Source organism: Manis javanica, chromosome 12 (genome assembly GCF_040802235.1).
Source record: "Manis javanica isolate MJ-LG chromosome 12, MJ_LKY, whole genome shotgun sequence".
NCBI lineage: Eukaryota > Metazoa > Chordata > Mammalia > Pholidota > Manidae > Manis > Manis javanica.
This window is the reverse complement of record NC_133167.1, coordinates 65,234,615-65,260,364: the sequence shown is the minus strand read 5'-3', so window position 1 is coordinate 65,260,364 and position 25,750 is coordinate 65,234,615. Positions and strand designations below refer to the sequence as shown.

General features: G+C 42.1%; 1 protein-coding gene across 2 annotated transcripts in view; it reads right to left on the bottom strand.

Annotated features, from left to right (window-relative positions):
* The window catches only part of LRP2 (LDL receptor related protein 2), a 246,494-nt gene extending 230,677 nt beyond the window's left edge, over positions 1-15,817 (bottom strand). For both annotated transcript variants that reach the window (XM_036995040.2, XM_073218732.1), the window contains exon 1: positions 15,549-15,817. In XM_036995040.2, coding sequence (XP_036850935.2) covers positions 15,549-15,621 — 73 coding nt within the window. In that variant the 5' untranslated portion in view covers positions 15,622-15,817. The remainder of the gene's footprint in view (positions 1-15,548) is intronic.
* Positions 15,818-25,750: the final 9,933 nt, after the last annotated feature.

Below are 25,750 nucleotides of genomic sequence, written 5' to 3'. Positions count from 1 at the left end.
AAATGCATTAAAGATAATATTCACTGTAATTATTAACCAAATCTAGGTTGGCTAATAGTTTTCTCACACCTTGAACTTCTCATGGGTCTTTTTCTAGTTTCATGAAGTAATAATGAACTATTATGTTTAAAAAAATCATTGATTGTGATTCTTACACATTCTGTCCAAAACCTCTCACAAAACCAAGTGTTCACCTTTGAATATACTCTTCCTTCTGGAAATGCTTCCTCTTGCTTGACCAGAAGACACACCTGACCTCTTCTTAGACCCATGGCTCTTGTTCTCAGAGCTACAAAGTCATCATCAGTAAACTCTGCACAAAACCAAGTTTATAGGAAGCATGTGCAAAACACCTGAAATGGAAACACTGGATCTATTCAGAAACCTGAAATTCTCTATAACATGACATTTTGGATCTGTGCTTTCAAGACCTCAGAGGTGAAGGACCAGACATTCTTGGGGGGAGAAAGGCAGATTGCAAGGCCTGTATTGGAATGCTTATTTGTCTGATAGATTCACCCCCTCTAAAAAGCTATATTTTCCCTCCAGCAAGTTCTATGAACAGAGAATTTGACAAGCAGTTCCTTTATTTCAAAAGACCACAGCATGGTAGCTGCTCTGCCCACTGGCCTAACCAAGAACTGGTCAACTATGAAAGATTTAGCACCAGGTCCCCTGCAGGGCCACGTGTTTACTGAATGCTCACCAGTGCCAAGGTATTGCATTCTCACAGTGTCCTTTAAATGTTCCCATGAACCTGTAGAAATTCTACTCTGTCCCATGACAGAGTAGAAATTACTAACATCCATTGTATAGAAGAGGAATCTGAAGTTCAGAGAGATCAAGTGGCCCAGGGATACACATCTGGAAAGTGACTGAGCTAAATCACCAAGCTCTAACACCAGGCAGTGTGCCAGCACCAGAAAGATTTGACCACAGGGCAACTATGTCCAGAATAGACCCTTGAGATTGAGAATCCTTGGGCAGGTGGAAAGGGAGTGGTCGGAGCATGGCCCGAGAGCTTCTATAGCAATAGAAAGAGCCCTAGATTTTGCTTAGAAGCCAGAGATTTTTAAATTTTTATCACTGACTTCAGCTCATTCCCACAATTTAGGCTGGCAGAGAGGGGATGAGATCAGGAGAAAATTTCTGTACCTTCAAGGAAACTATAGGAATTTTCTCTTTATGTATATAATGTGAGTTTAGCACAGAATTTTTACAAATATAAATATGTACTAATCCTTCAAGTTATTTGAGATGCCAAATATTTCTTCTTGAAGGAATCTAAAAACAACTACCGTATATCACCTGTCCTGCAATTCAAATCCTTTTGTGGATTGAGTGTTCAATGCCTTTCAGGAAATGCAATGGCATATCTGAGGGCAGGAAGATAGTTTTGTAATAATGTTCCAGCTCACATGTTTCACTGGAGGCCAAGACATAAAATCATGTAAGCAGCAAAAAGAATTTTTAATTATTAAAGATTCTAAAAAGTAACAACATTTTAGTTGTTTATTTTTATGGTATTTTTAAACTGTAATCAAGCTTTACAGACTAATGCAGTCACTATATCCCAATATTTTTATGAATTTCCTTCAAATACAACACCTAAGATATCCATTAAAGGTTACTTCAACTAAAAGTCAAATTCTGTTTGATTTTCTATCCCTCATTCAGATTTAACTTAGAAAAAGAATAAAAGACATTAAAAAACTTAATAGTAAAATCATATCCTAGAGCAAGTTGCATTATTATTTGCTACCTTCATTCTCCCTTAATGTGGCTATGTACACATGTACTTATTAAGCTTTTTCCCTAAATCATTCTTTCAAAATGTGCTGAGATGAAGGAGCAAAGGTATCCTTCAGCCTGACTTTCCTTGAAATCATACATTAAAAGTTACCCCCGGTGTGTTCCTCTCAAACCATAGCTGGCTTATGAGTTCTCATTTGTAAGAGTAAGGCTGGCAGAGAGGGGATGAGATCAGGAGAAAATTTCTAATTTGCCATCAATAAAATAAATCAGGAAATAGCCTTTAAACTTAAGAGTACAACTTAGTGATTTAGTCATTTATTTACAAAATTGATGGAAATTGTTAACAATGAGTTAATTGACTTAAGTCACCTGATTACCAGTTAATTAACACACTGACTTAATCTTCTTTGAAAACATCAACTAATCATTTCCCAGGTGTCAAGGGGTAAGTTGTTAAATAAAAAATAAACCTCTGTCCTCCTCTTCAAGGGGGATTTCTTCAGTGTGTTTTCTTTGCAGATTCCAATCCAGCAGCAAGACAAGTTTGGGGAAATTTTTTTCTTATACATCTGTACTGAACAAGCTGCCATCTTTCCAGAGTTTTTTTCTCCATTATAATAAAGGAAAAGGTGCCTTTCCAACCTTACCATATGCGCCATTTTGAATTACTTCAAAAATAAGCTAGGAACACTTCTTGAATAAAAATGAACACATGAAAAGCAATTGATATGGGAAAATGAGTTTTCAGAAAAAGAACTTTAAAATTTTATTTGGAGGGTGTGACTACAAAGGACCAGCATAAGTAAATGAGGGGGTCTGGGAACTGAACTGATCTAATCCTGATTATGGTGGTGGTTACACAAAGGTATACGTGTATCACAACTAAGAGAACACACATACAAAGTCAAGTTTAGTCTACGTTCATTTTTAAAAAGCACTTCATTAATGACAATATTCAAGCCTGCAACATGAGAACGATAAAATCTTGTTCCCTTTTCTATAGATAGAAAAAATTGAGACCAACCACTGGCTCCCCACCTCAGAAAGGGCCAGGGTTGGGGGCCAGAGGGATGTCCTAGGAAAACCAACACTGCTAGAGAAAATCATAAGGAATACAACCTATGTGTTTCATGTCGATCCAGCTCTCAATTAATAGAGCCACTGCTTCTCTGCAAGAAAAACAGAGCCAGTTGTCTTTGATCTATCAATGTACCAATGGTGCAAGAAAGCTCTCTAGGGGACCAAAGTCCCAGGTCACTGTGACAAATCACAATTAGGCCTCCTAAAGGGAAAAAGTGCTAGGGCCTTAATATAATGCCTCTCCTCTTCCTTTCACCTTCTCATTACTTCAGTCACAGCAAAATGCTTGAAAACTAAATCTGGATTACAGTGGGATTTTGTTGCACATATTTGCCATCCGCCAACAACTATTAAAGACCTCTTTGATTTCCTGTACAATATGCATCCTTCTGAGCATAAGTCCCACTTCACTCAAGTCCCATGTTTTCTCTCATCTGCACTACTGAGTTTAATCATTTACAGCAAGAAGCATCTAACTTTCACTGTCTTCCAGTTAGTACATTCAATTTTTAAACCATGCATTTTGTTTTTACCAGAATCTCTGTTTCTAAAGATTACTTAGCAAATTCTTTCAACACCCCATTGCACCAATTATTAAGGAAGTAGGTTTTTATGTGAGAGGTTAACTGGAAAAAAAAATCGATTTTGGTACATAAAAATTAACCATTTAGCAATTGACTTGGGAAATGTATGTATTTTACTGTGTTCATTTGTAAGTTCTTTTTTTACTACATGTTAACTAAGAAAAAAACAGGATTTCCTATCAATAGGCATCATTATGGTATACAAAAATTATACCTGCTATGTACTTTATACCTGCTATGTACTTTAAGTCTAAAAGCCCCCTCTCAGCCTCACCTAGACACAGTGACTCCCTGAGAAATGACTGACATCATCTCGTGGCTGTGTCATGTTCAGGGTCAACTTCTCCTTTTGTTCTAACAATCTTATTGCATCTGAGCTGACCACAGGGAGAAGAGCCATAGTACATGTAAGAAGTTCTACCTTTGACATCATTTTGACAGATTCACAGCAGAAATTCCCCATAAAGCCATTCTAAGAAAAAGCACAACCAATAATATCTTTTGTTTCCCAGAAAAGCTGATTCAGACAAAAAAAATCAAGCAATGAAGTTGGCTCCCTTTCAAAACCACCTCTCGCCTTCTGGTATCTTCTTCCCTTCTCTCATCTCCCCGAACTACGCTCTAGCAAACATCACTGTGTGTTACTATCTCAACTAACCCTACAGTGCAAACATTTCTGAACTTCAAGCAGAGTCTCAAGGGGAAGGAATACCTCACTCTACGGCACTTGCTGCAACTGCGGCAGAGCAGATGCCCGTGGCTGGCATGAGAGGACCGTGAGGGCCACAGGCCTTTCAGCACCCGCAGCTCAGGGGTGAGTGCCTCCCCTGTCCCTGCGGGAGCAGCCGCCTCGGAGAGTCATAGCTCTCACTTGGTTCTTCATTACTTTCTTCTAGGACTTTGAATAGAGAACTTCATAGGAATTTTGCCATCGGTATTAAACAACAACCTGTAAAGACCTGTAGAGCACTGCCATCCCTACCAGAAAGCTAGAAGAAAGCTCTCTGACTGGATAAGTTTATTTTGCATTAAAAGACATGTCATTATAGAGAAGAGGACATGCACAGGAAAAAGCCAGCAGGCAACAATCAATTGGTACCCAAAGAGTATAGATGGAAAACTAGGTTAAAATAGAAATGCACTCTTCTCAACAGTAAGCATTTCCAGACAGGCCAGTGTCACGGGGATCTCTCTATCCTTCACTGTACCCCGTTACATCATGCCTGAAGGTCTTGATCGACATGTACTGAGTGAATGAATGATTGTCAAAAGTAGCACAAAAATATCTAACGGTTGTGTTGCAAAAGCATCAGCCCTTGAAATGAGTTCACCTTAGCATAATACAAGTCATTAAATGAGGCTTTGTTTGTGCACAGAGGCACTATTTTCCACTTGCTCCTATGTATCCACAGTGAAAACATAAAAGAATAAGGTCTCTGGGCTCAAATCTTGGTTCTACCACTTAGTAAGTATATGGCTTTGGGAAAATTATATTGTTTGTCTTTGCCTGGGTCCTTTACCTATAAAATTCAGACTGTTAATGTAGAAGTAGGTGAACTAATACCTGTAAAACACTTAGGACAATGTTAGGCATGTAGAAAGTACTCCAAAAAGTTTAGCATAATTATTTAGCTCATTCCCTCTACTTCTCCACCCACACGTGCATATAACTAAAGTCATCCCTCTGCCTCTAACTTATTTGGTCATGGTTGTATATGGAGTCCACAAAAGAATAGGGTCTGAAATGAGAAAGGTTGTGCCCACATTTAAGGAACATCAAGGGAAAAGCTAAGGGATAAGCACCCATGGGTGTTTTACAGCAGTCTGGGGCCTTCTTTGGTTGGGCCCACTTTTCCTTCATTCATCAGGAGCAAGACCCATGAATGTCCTGAGTTGACACGTGATGTTCTTTCCACACAGTCCATGCCGCCTCTCTGAATTGCAAAACTACTCCCCGCTTCAAAAGCGGTCTTTTATCTAATCAAGGCTATTTTCACTATGCTGGGGTCTCAGACAGCTTTCTTTTGTGTTCTGTTTAAACACAGAATGACAATCCATTCACATAACATCTGAAAACTTTGGCTTATCTTTTTGTAAAAGCTACTGCATCAAATCTGTCCTAAAAATAGCAAAATGAACCATTCTGTCTATACAGTGGATTAGCACAGGGTAACCAAGTATCTGGGATGGAAGTTTAAAAGACTAATGCAGAATCAGCTACTCTCAAACACACTGAGAGTCATCAATAGCTAAGGGGCAACAAGGCAAGGAAAGGGAGGAGTCAAATGGGGAGAAAGAGCACTGCTCAGCCACTTGTTTTGACAGAGACAGCAACTTTCTCTTTTCTCCATCGGGTCCTTTATGGGGCCTCCAGGCATGCAGAAAGCACTCCAAAGGGGAATTAAAGGCTGGCAATACCAGGGACACGATGACAAGCTGAGGGTGGAGGGTGCCCCTTCTAAGCTATGGGGTCCATATGCTGTCTACCCATTCATTCAACTTAATATTTATTTACTTAGCCCTATTTTGTAGGGATAAAGCAATGAATAAAAGATTTAAAAAATCCTTGCCCTCATGGAATTTTAGGGAAGGAAGGGAGGACAAAAGTAAATAAATAAGCAAACAATTAAGCTACATTCATTACGTCAGGTCTTGCAGACCATTGTAAGGACTTGGTCTCTGACTCTATTAGATCGGAAGCCATGGAGGACCCAGAGGGGAACCATCTAGAGCCCCCTTCAAGGATTTCTACATGCACCCAGCAACTACGGGGTACACCTCAGTGTAGAAAGGCACCTTGCCCAAAGTCAAGCCCGCCCCAAGGCAGGCCACATGTAGCAACTGAGGAAGGCCATTTCAGCCTGACACTGAATTACAGGTGATAATGGCTGAGTTATGGGAGTTTGTGAAGTTCTCTTCTGATTACTTCTGTTTTCACATTTAAAAGAATCAACATTGTCTGAGCAGGTAGTTTTGGAAGTTTGAAGAAAAAGGAGAAGATATAAGGAAATAGGAGAGCAAATCATCGAGCCAGGTAGCAGGTCCTAAAACTGAGACTAGTTTCATCAATTTCATAAACTGAGACCAGTTAACATAGTTTTGTGTTTTTTCCTGCCATGTTTAGTTACAGTGATGCAGATATGGAGAATTAAGTTCTAACCAGGACTGTGTTTTGCAGAGCACAACAGAGCAAGATAAAGGGGCCAGACTGCTGAGGGTATGGGCAAGGAAGCGATGGGCCATAAAATATAAGCTGAGGAAGTAAATCAATGAAGGATCTGAGGGACAGTAGAAAGGTGGTAGGGTCAACAGACTGTAAGTCCCAGTGGGCCAACAAAGAGTTGGGCTTTGGATATAAAGGAAATGATCTATAAGGTTTCCTAATACTGCCATTCTAACCATGGAATAGATGGCTGCTCTAGATGCCAGTAAGCCCCGTCAGGGATGCTTTAAGGTGAATCCCTGACTTGGGTGAGAAAGGAGTAGAAGACTTTCAATAGCTGTTTAGCTCAAACAATCTAAGGTTCTTAGAGTGCACGGGAAGGCTTCAGGAATGTCCAGGGAAAGAACAAAGAATACAATTAAGACACAAGCAGTGGCTATAAGGAGGGATTGTTGTGTTGGCCAGGAGTGGGGACAGTACTTCATATCACCCTCAAATGTAAAAGAGTAGTTCTCCTTGTTACTGTAGCTACGTTTCAAAAGAAAATACAGGTTTAACAAAGCATGCTTAACTGCCCCAGAAGGAATTTGCTGTGGCAAGGTAGTTCATCTATAGTTACAAAACTAAAAAGTAAGAGAGGGTACCTAAATCAGTTCCCAAATTATCTGACTCTCAGAATTACCTGGAATCTCTTTGAAAAACAGTCCCCCATAATCCTGATTTACTAAGTATGGATTTTGGCCTAAGAATCTGTATCTTTTTTAAAGCCCCACCCAAGTGATTTTGATGATATGCCAAGTTTGGGGAGCTAGCTGACTTCTATCTAGGGCCCTTAGACATTATAGCATTCTGTAAGTTGCAGTGAAATACTGCTTTTGAGAAGATAACCAAAATCTTCTCAAAATTGAATTGCCCCTAGATATGATCAAGAAAACATGCAGCCCCTTTGCCCCTGCAGCTATAATATAACAATATGGGAAGCCAGAATGAGAACAAAGGTGAAACCTAGAGGGGAGTAGAATCAAGAAAAACACAAAGGGAGAAAACTGGTGCCCTGACTGCACCTCACCTGAACTCCACACTGCCTCAGAATTTTCTGCTCACATGAGCCAAAAAATACCCTTTACTGTTTAAGCCAGTCTGAGGTGGGTTTTTGGTTTCTTGTTTCTTCCAACAAAAAGTATCCTCCACAACCTTCCCCACATCAAAATCAAACCAGTGTGGAAATACATGCTAGACTTTTCTCTGTTAGTGAGATTAAATGTGGGAAAGACTGAGAGTTCATATAAAAGACTTCCGTTCTTAAATTCAACTTTATTTGAGGATTTCTCTATACAATAAATGATTTTGATTATTCAGCCTTTACTCAGAAAAGCTTCTCTTTTGTTAATGAGATTAAAAACCAAAGAATTAGGCCCAAGGTGACAAGAACATCTCTGATACTACAAGATAGGACATTTTTATGTAGGAATCCAAGATAGTTCAGCATAACAGAACTGTAACTACTCTCTTCTTCCTTTTTCCAGGTTTCCTCAACACCCATCAGACCCTCAAAAGTAGATATGTTGTTACTTAATGTGAATCAGTGAATGTACATCAGTGAATAAAGGCTTATTTTTCAAAGTTACTAAGAATCTTCGCATGTTCTTGGCTGATGGTACATAAACTTAAAGGAGACCTCGCGTATTGCTTACAAACTTGGATCTCAAGACCTGCACAATGAAAAAGCTATTGTATCCATGGTAACAGTGGCTTAACTTTTCAATGCACAGAATGGTAATTTTATTTCCTCCTTTCATTCATTTTTCCATGTTTCTAATATTCTTGAGGTTCAAGAGGGCTAATGACCAAAAGCACAGAGATTTCAACATGAAACCCACATTTCTAACCTGTCATTTTCTCAGAAAGACTTACTTATATTTCCTTGCATTGTGCTTTGGGACTCTTAGGTCAAAAGTACCTCAATATAGAAGTTAACCATCTTACTTTTGGAATGATACTATTTCCAGTTTGTCAGCACATACTATTAGAAATAAGACTTAAAGACCCACAAAATAGAGTGCCTATATTTGGCATTTTTTAATTACTTCAGTGAAATATGAAAGATACCTGCTCTATTATTTATGGAAGTCCCTAGGTTAAATGCTAAGGACTCACAGATTTGCACCACAGTGTATTCTGTCTCCATAGAAGCATCCTAATATGTTCTCAAACCTTTCTCTCTTCTTTCTCTCTACCTCATTCCCATAGCTGAGGCCTATTGCCTGGGAAAAGGGGCAAAGTCTTAGGAATATAAAGAAGGAAGCAGAATAAGTTGGAAAAGAAGAGAAGATCTGGAACTTAATGAAAACTGAAAACTGAAAATGTGCAATGAACTCAAGAGCTCCTGTATTCTGATCGCTCAGCTCATTTTCCAAAACTTTTCTGTTGGTCACAAAAGTCTGCTCCAAATAAGAATCCTTTAGAACTCAAAGAAACCTTCTAGAAGTCCTTCTTTCTGGTATTCTCTTTCTAATCTTGAAAGTTGAAAATGACCACATGAATACAGAGCATTAATGTCTTTTGCTTTAATGTTTCCTGTACTATTCTCCTCTTCAATTCATTGAGTTATCCCAGGATTGCCTACTCTTTTTAGCTTGATGTAGTCCCATGTGTGCATTTTTGTTTTTGTTTCTCTTGCCCAAGGAAATGTGTTCAGGAAAAAGTTGCTCATGTTTATATTCAAGAGATTTTTGCCTAAGTTTTCTTCTAAGAGTTTTATGGTTTCATAACTTACATTCAGGTATTTTATTCATTTTGAGTTTACTGTTGTATATGGAGTTAGACAATAATCCAGTTTCATTATCTTACATGTAGCTGTCCAGTTATGTCAACACCAGTTGTTGAAGAGGCTGTCATTTCCCCATTGTATGGCCATTGCTCCTTTATCATATATTAATTGGCCATATATGTGTGGGTTTATAACAGGGCTCTCTATTCTGTTCCATTGATCTATGAGTCTGTTCTTGTGCCAGTAAGAAATTGTTTTGATTACTGTGGCTTTGTAGTAGAGCTTGAAGGTAGGGAGCATAATCCCCCCCCCCCCACTTTGTTCTTCCTTCTCAGGATTGGTTTGGGTATTTAGGGTCTTTGTGGCTCCATATGAATTTTAGAACTATTTGCTGTAGTTCGTTGAAGGATGCTGTTGGTATTTTGATAAGGACTGCATTGAATATGTCGATTGCTTTCAGGATTGCCTACTCTTGAGAAATTTCTATAGCCCTTTCAAGTCTGTCTTCATAGGTAAAATGAAAATGCCATCAGTTACTTTTGACAAAGAGTTCTAGACACCTGCTGTGTTTGCAGTCCAGCTTCTGGCCAGCTCCTGGGAGCTTTACCCATTTCCCACTGCAGTCCATCCTTAGTCCATGACTTCAGGGACTGAGCACACAACCAGCCATAGCCACTGGCACACTTCATACAATGACTGGTTCTCCAGTGAGCTTATGATCTAAGCAGAGCCCCTGCAATGCAAATGAGACTTTTTCTGGGAATGATTTAAGACAAAAACTCTTGCTCTTTTCCAATGGACATGACATGAAAGAATGTGACTCCAGAAATGACTGACAGCCATTCTATAGCACCAGATGAAAACACATTTGAGAACAGTCATCTCAGTGCCAGAAGACAGAGAAACTATGTCTAAGATCACCGTGACTTAGATTGAGGCCTAATTCATAGTAGCTTCAACCAATTGAAATTATCAGTATCTGACTATTTAAGACCTAGAAAAATGGCAATCCCATATGGTTCAACTTAACAGATCTTTTCAATTATGTATTTCAATAAACTTCCTAGGCTTCAGGCAGTTTAATTTGGGTTTCTGTCATTTTCAAATGTAAGAGTCCAGACTAATATGTAAGGTTGTTGTAGCCACTAAAACAATATGTGAATATGCACAGATGCAAAGAGCCATTAATTAAAAAAAGAAAGAAAGAAAAGAGAATAGATGAAGGAAGGAAGGAAGGAAGGAAGGAAGGAAGGAAGGAAGGAAGGAAGGAAGGAAGGAAGGGAGAGAGGGAAGGAGGGAGGGGGGAAGGGAAAGAGAGAGAAAAAGATGCCAAGACACTACCTTTCCTCAAGTTTGGAAAAACTTAAATTCTTGAAGAGGATAATAATGATGGGTGAAAATATACATATGAGACATCATAATCTATAAAACATTTCATACTCAGTTCATTTAATTGGCATAACACCCTTATGAGGTAGATAGGTGCCCATTTTATAGATAAGAAAACTGATCCAGAATAGTTGAGTGTGTTGTGTTGAATTTCCCAGATAGTAAATGGCAGAGTCAGCCAAATCCTCTAACCCCCAACTCTCACTCTTCCCACCTCATCTCACAATTCTGAAATGGTCAAGAAATTGCTTGGGAAACATTTGCATGGACCCACTATGGAACATGAAGCATTAAAGTAATGTCTCTGACATGTCAAAACAACTACCAGTCTGATCATTTTTTAAAAGCAGCCAAAACTCTGAGGCTAACCCATGTCAAATCTTTCTAACTTTGGTGAGATCCTGACCAGGGTTATTAGAAACTAGTGGACTATCTCAGAATCTTGTACACAAGGTTGCAGTCCTTTTTAATTTTGAAACCTAGGTGCCTCTCTGTTCTTATCCTCCTCAATCTTTCTTTAGTATACTAAAGATATTACTGATTCACTAGCACACTGCAGACACTTAACACTAATAAATGTGTGGACTGTGCCACTGCAGTGACAATTTTTTTAGTTCCTAAAGAACATAAAGTTAATAGGATATAACCATTTGAGTTATATCAACAAAGGCTCCATCAAACTCATTTTCCCCATACTAGAATACAGCCTCACAATGAGTACCTTTCTTATTTGTTCTGTATCATGCAGTCAACCCTGAGAATCCCTCTCCTTTCAACAAACTTTTTAAGTACCTCTTCTTTCCGCATGCCTTGTTTTAGCTACTAGGACTTAACAGAAACCCCAAAGCAATGTTACAATGTGCTTCTAGTCACTCAGGAAATACATCTAGGTTCTCAATATCATTATTAATAAATGATGCTAAAAGATTTTTAATTAAACATTTTTTTAAACCTGTCAGTGTTTCTCAGAGTACCTGCCTAGAGAACATGAACAGTGATCAATCATGACCTAATAATTACCTTAAGTAACACTAAAACCTAGTCTTACTAAGGCTAAAAGCCTAGTCATGAAGCAGCCTGAACTATGAAACCAAGAGAGCTTCAGAAAAGATCTTCAGGAATGTGCTTTGATGGCCCAAGATTTTGAAGAATGAATACAGAGGTATGATCTTTGGGAGCTGGGCACTGACATTCTGGACCAAGCTGAAAACACATGACACATGGTTGTGTTAAGCTTTCATAGGAATTCTCTCAGACCGAGGACAGGTGACCCACCCAATTTTTTAAGATTCACCAAGGTCACCTTTTCATCACAGTTTGCCTCATCTTGTAAGTCAGGATCAACAGAAAAGGAATCTGGAAATCTCCTTAACCAACCAGGTTAGAGACATTTAGAGGACATGTATCTAAAAACAGTGAAATAGAAAGACAGGACTAGCAAACAGGTTCAGATCTTACCTCTCCTGCAGGCCACACACCCTTAGGCAAAGAAATCCACCATCTCCCTTTCATTTCTTTCAGTCCCCTCCTTCTCCCTCTGGGTTTAGTTACTCATCCATAAAGTAATGCAACTAGACCAGTTGATAACTAAGATTTCGTCCACCTGTAAAAAGTCTAAGTTTTTATTAAAACAGAACAGGCACTTGATTGAAGGGTGTTTAAGCAGAGCCCTGTAAAAACTGGGAAGGAAGAAGTTCAAGCAGAAAAAAAAAAGTCAATTGCTGTGAAATAAAGGCAGTAGTGAGATACCAGAGATGTGATGGAACCAAAATGCTGCATGTTTTGTTACTGGCCCCATGATCCTTTTAAACATATAAACTTCACAAAAAGATAGACTCATCACAAAACTTGATACTATTAAAGGCATAACCAAACTTTTATTGCATGAAAGAGTATCTTTGTTTAAGATCTACACCATCTTCTCAAAAACTTCAAATCACATCCTGGTGTCTGGGAATTCCTCAAAGAAATGTTAGTGAAAAATGGTTAGTAACTATCCTATGCGCATTTGGAAATTGGAAATATGAATAGTAAACAAAAGAATATGTTTTACTTTAAGTGTTGATCAATATAACAAAAATAGCTACTAGTTTATTATTATCTATTTGTCTTACATCATGCTAATAAGCACTTTTCTCTCTTTATGTTCTTAAAACACAATGGAATAGATTCCCTTGATATCCTATCAACTTTGCAGTTAAGCAATCTGAGTCATGCAAAGTTAAGTGACTTCCCCAAGGTCACACAACTAGAAAGCGGTAAAGCCACTGAAGGAACTGAGACAGAGTTCTGGCTCTCCCCAGTTTTTTTTCTTAAAGCTCTATACAAAATATGAAGAAAACAAATGATTTTTAGCTGCAGATATGCTTATTTTTTAAAGACTAACATAAAACACTCAGAGTTCTTTTCCAGTTTCTAATGATGCAATGTTTGCAGGAGGATCGTGTCTAAAATGTGGTACTAAAATACGGGCATCTACAAAATTATCATACTTTATTTCATCTGGTAAGTCAGAATCAATACAACAGGAATCTAGAAATCTCAATCTTCCTGGCTGAGGACATTGAGAGGACATCTATGTAAAAATGATCAAGTAAGAAAGACTGGGAGTAAGGACACTTGGGTTCAGGTGATAAAAACCTGAATAGGTTCTGAAAAAAATATCTGTAGTTATGGAGCAGCAGGTGGATTTTACCTTATAGCTAAGATTTGCAAAATACCCCTCAGCTTCTTTAGTAACCTTACACATGTACAGTAAAACTTAGGGAGCATGACTTTTTTTTTTTAACACAAAGGAAAAGAGAGAAACTGACAGAGAGCCACACACTATGGCAGTTGTTTTATAGCCTGTGGAGTCAGAATCTCCTGGATCTGCCTCTCAGCTCTGCGGCTTTCTGGCAGTAAGGCCACAGACAAGTCACTTCATTGCTCTGGGCCTCCATTACCCATCTGTAAAACAGGGAGAGTGAGAGTACTTACTTGGAAGGGGTATTAGAAAGTTTGAATGTCAATCAGTGTAAAAAACTTAGAGCAGGGCCTGCAACATACATGTGACATGTTATTACAACTACACATACTATTATTATATGTTACTATTATAGAATGTAAGATGGGTGAACATAAACTTCCAAGAACATAATTTGGTGACTAAACGATCAGTCCAGAACATCTGTTTTGCTTGTATGGGGACAACCTAGCTGTATCCCAGATGAATCCTGACAAGATTTCCTTTAGCTAGGCACTGACAGGCACATATACTGAATCCTATGGCTACATTTAGGTCATGAGACATAGATAACATAAGCACTGCGGCAAGCCCTCCACAATAACAGTAAGTCTGCTCTCTGTGTTACCAACACTGAGAAAAGGTGTTCAAAGGAAAATTATTAACAGTCTCCCCTTGCCTCCCCCCGACCCCTTCCAAAGATTTTCACAAGACCAGTGGGGTTTGCTGGCGTTTCAAACTTCTTCCCAGGAAGTCTGAAATGGGTGCTGCTAGGAGTTGATTCCCTCTAAGAAGCTTATGCTCAGAATTGAGGAAAGAAAGCAGATTAACCATTTGAATACATGCCACGGCCCATCCACAGCCTTCCCCTTTCTCCTCCATAAATGACAGCTTCTACATTCCCGTCCCGTCAATCCCAATAAATGATCCAGGGAAATCAATTTATTGCTTTGGCTAATCCTACAACAATAGGTGTTTCATTTTCATTGTGGGGCAATTAAGTTGTCCAACGGGAAGGAAGGAACAGGAGGAGAACAGGGGGGAGGGCTCTGCCATCCGCACAGACTAGACCTGCTGAGGCAGCAGCGTTTCTGGGTCTGTCCGGTGGTCCGTCGCACGCAGCTCCCTGCGGCTACCTAGCAACGCAAAGCCAGGGACAGAGACCTTCGACTCCCTGCCTCCTCCTCGGCCCATTCACCCCGGGGTTCTCCCTCCTTCTCTCTCGGTCTCCACCACACGCACACACTCTTCTCCCCTCCCCCCTTTCTCTCCTCCTCCCCTCTCCCTTTTCCTCTGTACTTGTCTTCTTTCCTCCCCTCTGTTTTTATTCTCCTCTTCCTTCTCTTTCTCTGTCACTTTAAAAGCATAGACTCTCCGACAACTTGAGAGAAGTTTAAAGCGCTTTATACCAGAAACTTTCCCCATTCGAGCCCTCGAAACTGGCCGCGCAGACGGGTCCCATTGATCAACACAAAAGCCCCCACCTCCCGGGTAGAAAGGAAAACCCTTCAAGAAAACGCTCCAGGGTGTCAGCCTCTCCCTTGGCCAATCCCCACCTCGCGGCCTTATCTTGGCTCCTAAACGGTCTGTAACGAGAAGCGCTCTCCTGGGAGTCACCGCGGGCCTAAGTTTAGTTGCGGAGGAGGGGTAGGAGGCCCCAGCGCGCAGCCGAGCGGGCGAACTGGTCTCTCCCGCCGCGCGCGGCAGGTGGAAGTCTGCGCGCGGAGCAGCGCCGAGGCACAGCTCGACCCAGAGAGAGTAAATCCGTGGGGGAAGCGGGCTGCCCACTGGCGGGTAGAACTTCATTCTCCGGCTTACAACTGCAGAGTGCTTTCCAGAGGGTGGGAACAAAGGCGGGGTCCCCGTGGGGTGCGCTGTCACCAAAACCGGTGGCGCTGCTTTACTCAAGTTTGCTGCACGGTTCCCGGGCGGGCGAAGCAGGGGCGCTCCCGCTTGCCCCTCTCTGGGCAACCCGAGCGCCCCAGGGGAGCCGCTCGAGCGCCGCCGCCCGCCCGCGGACTGGGCCCTGCCGCCTGAGGCAGCCCGGCGTTCTGCACGGGGCTCCGGCTGGCGAGCGCTTACCTTGACCAGCGGCCGGCGCCAGGCAGGCGGAGAAAGCCAGCAGCAGCGCGCACGCCGCCGCCACGCGCCGCATCCCCACCCCGTCCCGGCCCCCGGCCTCGCCGTTCCGACCCGGTCAGGTGGGCGCGCGTCTCACGGAGCAGGGGCAGCGCCTCCTCTCGCCAGCGCTCCTTTAGGCCCGCACCTCCTCGAGTTCGCGGCGGCAGAAAGGCGGACCCTGCGCGGGAGGCCTCGCGTTTTCTACCCGCGCCAGTCCCCACCTTCCAGACAGTGCATAAAGCCCTTTAGACCCGGCCGCCCCGGAACTAGCATGCGGGAATCCAGCAGGACAGGCCCCCTGCCGCCCGGCCCGCCCCGCACACTTCGCAGCCTCGGGGATCGGGAGGGGGAAAGAGAGGACTCCAACACTCGTGCGCACACTCAAACACTTACCCATAGCCTCACACACAGTCACACACACTCCTCGTCGTCACACCAACTGACAGTCTCTCTCCTCACACGCGTGCACACACACAGTCACACGCTCACACGCGTGCACCTACCTCACAGCCACACAAGCTTAACACGTGCACGCAAACCTCACAGTTATACACTCATTCATACGCGCGCACACGCCTCACACTCACATGGGAACACTCACACGCGGGCACGCTCTGCCCTAGTCTCTCGGCAGGATTTGCCTCCGCAAGGAGGTCGGCTAGGCGGTCCCCGGGGAAATCTGCCAGCCACACAGTCTTAGAGAAGGAAGAGGAGGAGAAGGAGGAAGGGCAGAGAAGGTGCCAAGAGCCTGCTGCAGCCACTGGTGACCTTCTCTGATCTGAAATCCTTTAACTCCCTCGAGCACCCTCGCTGCCCCCATAGAGTTGAGGCACTGTGGTGGGGTGCTGTGTGTTTTTACAGGTTTTGGAGCGGGGTGTGGATCAATGTTGGGGAAAGAGTTGGATCTTTGTTCAGCTTTTCTTAAGCACTACATATACAGGTTTCATGGCCCGGTCACTCTTCTTACAAATCTGTTCATTTTGGAGCAAAACTGAACAGAATGAACGTCTTCTCGATAGCATTGGTGCCCCTTTATACAAGGGAGAAAAGTAGGCGGTTCAGAGAATCCCGCAGCTCCCTGATTTGGGGCAGCGTTAGCCAGGCTGGCGGGGTACCAGCCCCCAAGTGCCTGCGAATGAAACTTACCCTCACCCGAGCATCCTCCTCAGCCGGTACTTGGCACCAGGGCATGCAGGGAAAAAGCAGGGCCGGTGTAACCTATTCTGGCCCTGGGAGCCCTACGTGAGCGGGGGCGTTTCCAGGCGTTTCCAGTCAACCCAGAATGTCCTGCCCCAGCCCCTGGAATAACTCGACAGCGGGGCCCCAGGATCTGGCTCCGGGTCCAAGAAGCCAGGCTTCCTTTCGCTCAGTGATCATGGAGGCGACAGCCCCGTACCCTCGCGGTTCCCGGGCAGGGTCCCGCCGCCCCGCACTCCCGGGGAGCGAGAACCTGACAGTCACTTCCACCACTTCTCCCGGAGCACGGACCTTTTGGGACTCAGGATCGCGTACCTTCCGTGGGCGTTAGTGGTTGGTGGAGTTTTGCTGGGAGACGGGAGAAGGCGAGATAGGTATTATTTTTGAAAGACAGCGGAATAAATACAGAGAGAAAACTTAAGAAGAGTACGGTTGTGAAAAAGGGCAGGAGAGATTTCGTGGCTTTCGAGATTTGTGGATTTGGAAATCCAGAGTTCTCCGTTCTGACCAAAGTCCCTGGAACGCTATTTGCCTCCCTGCGCCCACCGTGGAGCAGGCCGGACTGGGGACAGAGAGGCAGGCGGCTGAGAAGTGAGATGGACTGGGCGGGCGCGAGGGGGAAGTGGTGAGGGGGCGAGGAGCTGCGCTTCAGTCTCTGCCAGTGATTTATGCCGGTTCCAGGCGGTCGAGGCGATGGTACGAACCCGCGCCGGGGTCAGGCCGCTCCGACGCCCTGCCGGCCGCTCTGCACGGTCAGTGAGCGGCCAGCACTGCTGCGTTACAAAGACCGGCGGGCGCAGGGGAGGAGCGCGCCACGGTCCGCAGCAGGCGGAGATCGGCGTGCTCGGGAAGGGCCGGGTCGCCCCCAGTGCGCGCGCGGGCGCGGGGGCTGCGGGGACGCTGGCGCGAGTGAGAGGGCGTGCGGGCGTGTGTGCTCGGGTGTGTGCGCCCTTTCACCGTAGCAGCCGGGCTCCAAACATTCCTTTCTGCACCGAAGGGTTCTCCTCATTGTTGTCTTTGTGCTCCAGTGTGGCCAACTTACTGGAATTCCTAACGTGGTTGCACAGCAGGGCTCCAGCTGACCGGACGAGTCAACCGCAATTGTGTATGGGGCCGTCCCCGCCGTTAATCCCAGAATAACTCTGGAGACGGGGAAAAGAATGAAGAGGAGAGGAGGCGATAAAGGGTGGGGACTGGGGAAGAAGGATCGCTAACGGAGCACGGTCGATAATTCCCAACACCGTATTAGTAAACTCACATATCCACATTATTTTCCACTAGAAATTCCTCTTTTCTCAGTGCAATCCCATACTCGTGCTGCCTGAGGCATCTTTTGCAGCCTGCACCATGCGTCTATTTATCTCTGGTATCTATTCCTGAGAATGCTAGTTTCTAGAATTTGTAGTATTAAATCTAAGGAGCAGCATCTGGGAAAGCCCAGTTCAGTGCAGCTGTAATTTAAGCTAGCATTGTTTCTGTATATTGCAAAAGTATAATTCTTTATTTTCCACATTTCCCTATACATATATGTATATAGGACTTTACAGAGCAATTAACAAAAGAGAGGAGAAGGTGCTGAAAAGTGAAATTCATTTTAGTAAATTTATGTTAGTTGACTCCTTGTCTATATTATTGTATTTATGCATCACCAAATTGCTGGAAATATTTTCAAAGCATTTGTCCCTATCCTGAACCAACTTCTGCTTCCTGCTGTGGGCATGAAGTTGTAAAATCCAACTTCAATTTGCTATTAATCCAACCCAGATTTGCCTGCCTCCTGAGTGCCATAGAGCCAACTGCCCCCTGGACAGCTCCAATCCGATGTCCCTAAGACCTCAAACTCAATATAATGGAGCCTGAACCATAAACTTTCAGTGTTCCTTATCTCAGTAAGGGGCACCACCATCCTCCCTAAAGGCCAAGGTCAGAATTGTTATTCTTGACTCTTCCCTCTTCCCCAATCTTATATACAATCAATCATGAAATTCTGTTAACTCAAGTTCCTCAATCCATTCACTTCTCTCTTAAACCCCCCCACTTCTCTCAACCTCACTGCCAGTAGTCACCTACCTCTCTCACCTGAATTATGGCATGATCCTTATAATAGGCTCCTTGCTGTCAGTTTTGCTCCCTCCCATCCATCCATCTAGTTCCCATTCTGCAAGTAAATAATCCAAAGCGGTGTTTCCATCAGACTAGTGCTTTCAAACAAAGTTCATTAGCCATCAGAGGGTTATGAAATCAATTTAGTAGGTCAGACAAGCACTATTTTTAAGTGAAATAGAACAGAATAGAAACTAAAATAGCTTTTATGTGGAAAGGATATGTATTGTTTCACAAAACTCCTGTTTCAGATATGTATACTGTGTCACCTTGTAAAATATATTGCTTATACATCTCACTCAAAAGAGTTTAAGGTATTTCCCCACAAATTACTTATTAGTTAAAAAGCAAAAATAGTAAGAGAAGCAGAGAAAGCAGCAGATGTTTTAATAGGTTCTATTATTATTTCGGTATGGTAAGGTCAACAAATCAGATGACTGTCATTGGAAAGATGATTTATTATACTCACAGATCCCAAGAAAGGCAATAAAGGTCACACCACTAGGGGCCACATAGGGAACCACTGGAGTTGTTACTTGGCAGAGGAAAGGGGGAAATTGTGGGCAAGCACCTTTACTGTGATTTGTGGGAAAAGGAACAGGCAGACCTGGTGACCAGGCTTAAGTTTGTATTTGGTTTCTATTTGAAAAGCATTCCCTGGGATGAACTCCCAGAAGAAAGAGGCAATGAGGAAGATGCAAGGCCAAAGCAAGGGGACTCAGGCCTGTCACCAGGTCGTCCTGAACAAGGGGTATCCAGCATGTGAATACAGGGTGAGTGAAAGCATCAGGATTACAGAAGCTAGAGACGTGCTACATACAGCAGATATCACTTCCTCTCTGGCCCCTTCCCCTGAGGATCCAGACTTTATGGAATTGAGTTTAAATATCTAACAGCATTATTTCTTTATTTGCTAAATTAAAATCAGAAGCAAATTACATTGCTTGCATTACTATTTTGGTGGAATTATGGGAATTTGAAATTTTTGAATTGTAAATAATAAAGTTTCACTTTGTACATATAATTTGGGGGAAAAAGTACATGTTAAGAAATAAAAATTCATCCAATGTTACATAATTTCAAACCTACCCAGACAAATGCTTTGGCACCTGTGTTTATGACATTATCACATGGTTGTACCACTTCTGTTTGCAAGTAGAAATACCCACTATCCTTTGTTCGGAAGTACTTCAGATACGTGAGTTTTAAAATAACTATGCAAGGTTGAAATTACGTTATGTTTTCAGGCCTTGAGCATTCTAATAAAACATGACTTTCCCTATGCAGAATCCAAATTTAGCTCTCTAAACTTAGATAGGAAAATGGAGGCCTCCAAGGAACATAGCCAAGGTCACATAGCTACTGAGTGGTACTGCAGGAATTAAAACACACGTCATTCAGCTCCAGAGTCCATGACCTTCATGACTCAATTCTTATTCTTCCTGAATTCTACAAAACAGAAGTACCCTGTACTGTCCAAAGCATTTGGTCCTGTTCAATAGCTAAAGAACTCTTTTTCTTCCCTCTCTCTACTTTGGCTTCAAGTCAACACTGATTTTCTCATTACAACTGGTTTGGACATACGCTGGCCCAACTAACAGTGGTAAACACAGCAAGCTATCTCTAATATGCCACTGTCATCCTGTGAGCAAGTGGAGTTTGGATGTTAAGATGATGCTGAGGAAAAAGTTGCTTTCAGAAACTGTCCTCCTTTTGAAAAATACTTAGATTCTTGATTTTAAATTATATGATAAACCATGGGATACTTAAAAATATATATTGATTCAATGTTGGTGTAGGCATTTGAGATACAAAGAAAACTAAGACATGATCCTCCTATTCATGGATTTTACAATTTAAAAGTATAAGGGGAAGCATAGGGCACAGTGCAGTCCAAATATGAGCTTAGAAGTAACTTCACAGAAAATTGTACTTGCTATGTCTCCCAGAAAAAGAAGGTATAAAGTTGAAATTATGAATACTTTAAATTGTGTTTTAATATCCTATTAGTAAAATATTAGTGCAAAAGTAGTATCTTAACCAAAAGAATTAGAAATAGAGGCCCACCAAACATCATAAGCACATGGTACATAATAATTGGAAGGAATGTAACTATTTTAGTGCACATAATTGTTATTCAGAATAAAAGATATTATTTTAAAAATTGGTAAAAAAAAAAATACAGCAGATACCATGTGGAATGCTGACAAAAATACATAACCTGAATCTAGTCATGAGAAAGCATCAAATAATCCCAAACTGAAGAGAATTCTATGAAATAACCAAACTGTACTCTTCAAAAATAGCAAGGTCATCAAAGACAAAGAAAGCCTGAGGAACCTTTTAGAGCTATGACAAGAAAATGCAACACAGAGCCTTTGGCTAGATTTAGACTGGGGGAAGAAAATAGTTCTAAAGGACATCAGTGGGATAATCAGAGGCATTTCAATTTGGACTGTAGATTGGTTAACAGTATCCTATAATGTTAACTGTCTGACATTGATCAGGAAAAGAAATGTCCTTGTTCTTAAGAAATATAGACTGAATTACTTAGGGATCAGGAACAAGATTTTGCAATTTATTCTCAAATAAGTCAAAAACTGAGTGTGTATATTAGAAAGATAGCAAATGGGCAAAAGGTATGCAGGAGTTTCTGACACTATTCTTGCAACTTTTCTGTGAACTTGAGATCATATAAAAATAAAATGATTTTTTTTTAGTTTAAGAGACTTGCATTAAATCATAAATTCCACAAGGACAGTTCTCTTGTCTCCCAGTGTTGGCTCCTATTATTCCCTCTATCTGAACATTATTACCCCTCAATTCTTTCCTTCATGTGGTTCACTTCTATTCAACTTTTCAATCCCTTCTAAAATACCTCTTCTTCCAAGAAACCTTTCCAAACCCCCAATACTGAATTAGGAGGCCCTTCTATATGCCGTCATAGCTCTCTTTGTTTCCCGCAGCCCAGCTTCGGTCACACTTGTGTGCCCATGGCCTCTTCAAGGCTTTGCCCTCTGCAGCAGAATAATTTTTTGCAGACCATTTCAAACACTTGGTTATAACACTTCAACGGTTTTCCATTATTCCAGGAATAAAATTCCAAATTTTTAGCACAGTCTCCAGGCCTTTGCATGATCTGACCCCTGGCCATCACTTTAACCACATTTGACAGTCCAGCCGTACTGGTTTCCACTTGGTTCCTCAGACATAAAGAAATAGGCAAAGGTTTGTGGAGTTGCCTAAATTCCTGACTATGTTGCAGTTCTAGCTCCTAACCTAGTATATCCTTACAATAATCCTCCTTTTGCTTGAGAAAGCTTGAGTGGGTCTCTGCCCCTTGCTAAACCCAGTCAGACTGAAACATCAAAAAAGTGCTATAAAGCCATCATAAAGTATCTCCCCTTACCAGGCAGCCCCAGTATGCTTCTGATGTAATAACAACTGCAATCCATAAAGGAAAAACATTGTATTTATGACTGCTTTTTTTTTCACAACTTTGACTTGCCAGCCACAGGACTAGGTCCTGAGCCACAAGTGGCCACCTGTTCCTGGTGGGTAGCCTAGGTCAGGAAGCTACAGCAACTCCTAGAGAGACACCCATACAAGCAGCTAACTTCTCCAAACCAAAAGTGGAGACAACAGGTGTCATATAAAGGAATCCTCCTGATTTGTGAATATAGTCATAAGAAAAGTCTTGGCAGTTGCTTAAAGAAACAACAGGGATTCTAACAAGTCTCACTGATTGAAAACGTATTCAATAAACTTTGGACTTCTCTGAAAAATGTAGGACTTGAAGAAAATCGCAGGAAGCCCTAAGGCAAGGTTAATTGTAGTCCCTAAAGGCAGATATTGCTAAGGAGAAGTTAAAACTATGAAATACCCTGAGGATGCTTCCCTTACATAGTACACAAGATCTCTTCAGAATAAGCTGTATCTTGTAAGGCCTGATATGAGTGAAATGCCAGAAGCCATATGCAGAGTTCATGCTGTTTTGTTTCATTCATTCACTCATTCACTCACCAAGCATTTATTGAGGGCCTGCAATGTATCAGATCCAATGCTAAGTCAGGTAGCCTAAGGCAAGTCAGGTAGCGTAAGGCAAGCACAAATGTTCTCATCAGGCCAGTACCACAAACACCAGAGCCAAGAACCTGTGTGGGAGCGGAAGTCCTTCACAGTGCATGTTGAGGAAGACTGGGAATACAGGAAGCAGCAGCAGGGCCACAGTGGTCAGCCTCACTACTTGTAAATTCCTCTCTCTTAGGAGCAATTTCTGCAGGTAAAAGTCAGCAGATAATGACTCTAGAGGGCCAGACCAATACAATTGCATCAGTCCCAGAGTCCATCTCTTATCTTAGGGAGTGTGAAAGGTTGGAGAATGTATGTGATAAGGAGTAGTATATGCAGCAAGAAAAGGCCTGTTCAAAGTCAGGATCTCTACATGATCATTCAGGTGAAATTAATTAGGACAATTATCTCTGTATACCTCCATTACATGTAAATTCAGTCTTCAATGTCCAAAGGTTTCGAGACTTGCACCAGAATTCAACCAAGTCTCCAGAACCTAGCATTGGATCTGATCCATTGCAGGCCCTCAATAAATGCTTGATGAGTGAATGAGTGAATGAGTGAAACAAAACAGCATGAACTCTGCATATGGCTTCTGGCATTTCACTCATATCAGGCCTTACAAGATACAGCTTATTCTGAAGAGATCTTGAGATCTTGTGTACTATGTACGGGAAGCATCCTCAGGGTATTTCATAGTTTTAACTTCTCCTTAGCAATATCTGCCTTTAGGGACTACAATTAACCTTACAATCAGAGTTTTCAAAGGAACAGTATTCCTCTAATGTCCTTTGGGAACATTTAGCAATATTCAGAACACTTTTTGGTTGTTGCAAGGGTGGGGGAGGATTCTTCTGTCATCTAGTAGGGAGAGTTCAGGGATGCGGCCAAACATCCTGCAATGAGCAGGACAACCCCCCACAACAAAGGGAGAATTATCTGCTGTCAAATTTCCCTAGATTAGGATGGAGAAACCCTGACATAGAGCAAGCAAATTGTTTGTGAAAACAAAATCTTTAAGTTGGATTTTTGACCTTTAGATAAAGAAGAAAACCACAAAATACATTTTAAAAACCACTTCTGCTAATTTCATCTGCTTAATAACTGGGCAACCTAGTGGGCAAAGTGAAGGGCCCCCACCAGTAAAATGGCGAACTTCCGGCTTCTCTTGTCGTGGGGGGTCCTCGGTTCCCGCCCGCACCACCTGAAGCCCAATCACCTCTCGCCCCCCTCCCAATCCCAGCACCTAGCCAATAGCCACCAGCCCCGTAGAAGTGACACCTCAATCAGCTCATGCCCCTTCCTATATAACCCAGCACCTTTCCCTAATAAAGAGAATTTCTCCGGTGAATTGCTGCTGTGTGTCGCTCCTTTCCTTTCACAAAGGACTATAATTCTATACAGATCAGAGGCCAGTCAAGAGAAACAGACATTAAGATGGGGTATGCAGAGAACAATTTCAAAATGGAGAAAATGCATATTGATTCTTATGCTTCAATTATGTTTAACTAAATGCAAACTAAACAAGAAAACTATTTCTTTCCCCTCTTCTCTCTGGTTGACTAACTGCTATTTTTTCCTCAGGCATCAACTTAAATATTTCCTCCTTTGTGGTCTCTTCCTCCTCTCCCAGACAGCAGGTTTCTTTTCTATAATCCCACCCCTCCAAACACTTACCTTCATTAGGATTTTCACCACATGGTATCAGTCTTTGGTTACATTCATATCACCTCCAATAAACTTTGTATTCCTCAGTCTTCTTTTTAAAATAAACTTTAAATTGTAGAATAGATTTACATGAAAGTTGCAAAGGTAGTACAGAAAGCTGCCATATATCCAAGACCTATTTTAGAATATTAACTCACATTAGTAGGGTACCTCTGTAACAATCAATGAGCCATTTTGATATGTCATGATGAACTAAAGCCCACACGTCATCAGATTTCCTGTTTCACCTGGTGTCCCTTTGCGTTCCAGGCCCCCACCCAGGCCCCACGTCACACTCAGTCCTCATGACTCCTTGCTGTGACAGTCTCTCAGACATGGCTCTGTTTTGGGCGGGCTCTGGCGGCTCTGAGAAGTAATGGTCAGGTGTTTTGTATGATGCCCTTCAACTGTGACCTGTAAGAAGCTGTTTTCATGATTAGCCTGGGGTTATGAGTGCTGGGGGCAAGAGGTAAAGGGCCATTCTTCTCAGATCTCCTCACCTACTATCAACATGATTTATCATGTTGATGTTAATCTTGATCACCTGGCTGAAGGAGTGTTTGTCCAGTTTCTCCATAGTAATCACTCCACCTCCCTCTTTTCATTCTGTATACTTTAGAAGGAAATCATTATGCACAGCCCATACTCAAGGAGTGGGGAGTTTCATACTCCACCACCTTGAGAGTAAAGTGAGAGAATTCGGCATAGATTTACCTCTTCACCCTTATCTATTTATTTATTTATTTACTCAACAATTTATTTATATCAATACAAATTATGCATATTTATTTTGTAGTTTGGGTTATAATTCAACACTGCATTATGTTATTGCTCAAATCGTCCAAGCTTCAGCCGTCTGCAGCTTCTTCAGATGGCTGTGTGTCCCTCTGGCATGCCCCCACCATTGTTGTGGGGCTGGGCTCTGTTTGTCATGTTGAGCACCTACCTCCTTTCTGTCACTACAAGGTGCTCCAGGCTCATCTTGTATATTCCCTGCCCAGGCCCTAGAATCAGTCAAGATCTTTTAATTTTTTGTTTTACAAAGAATGAAAACAGTAACTAAAATTTGCTGAATAGTCACCATG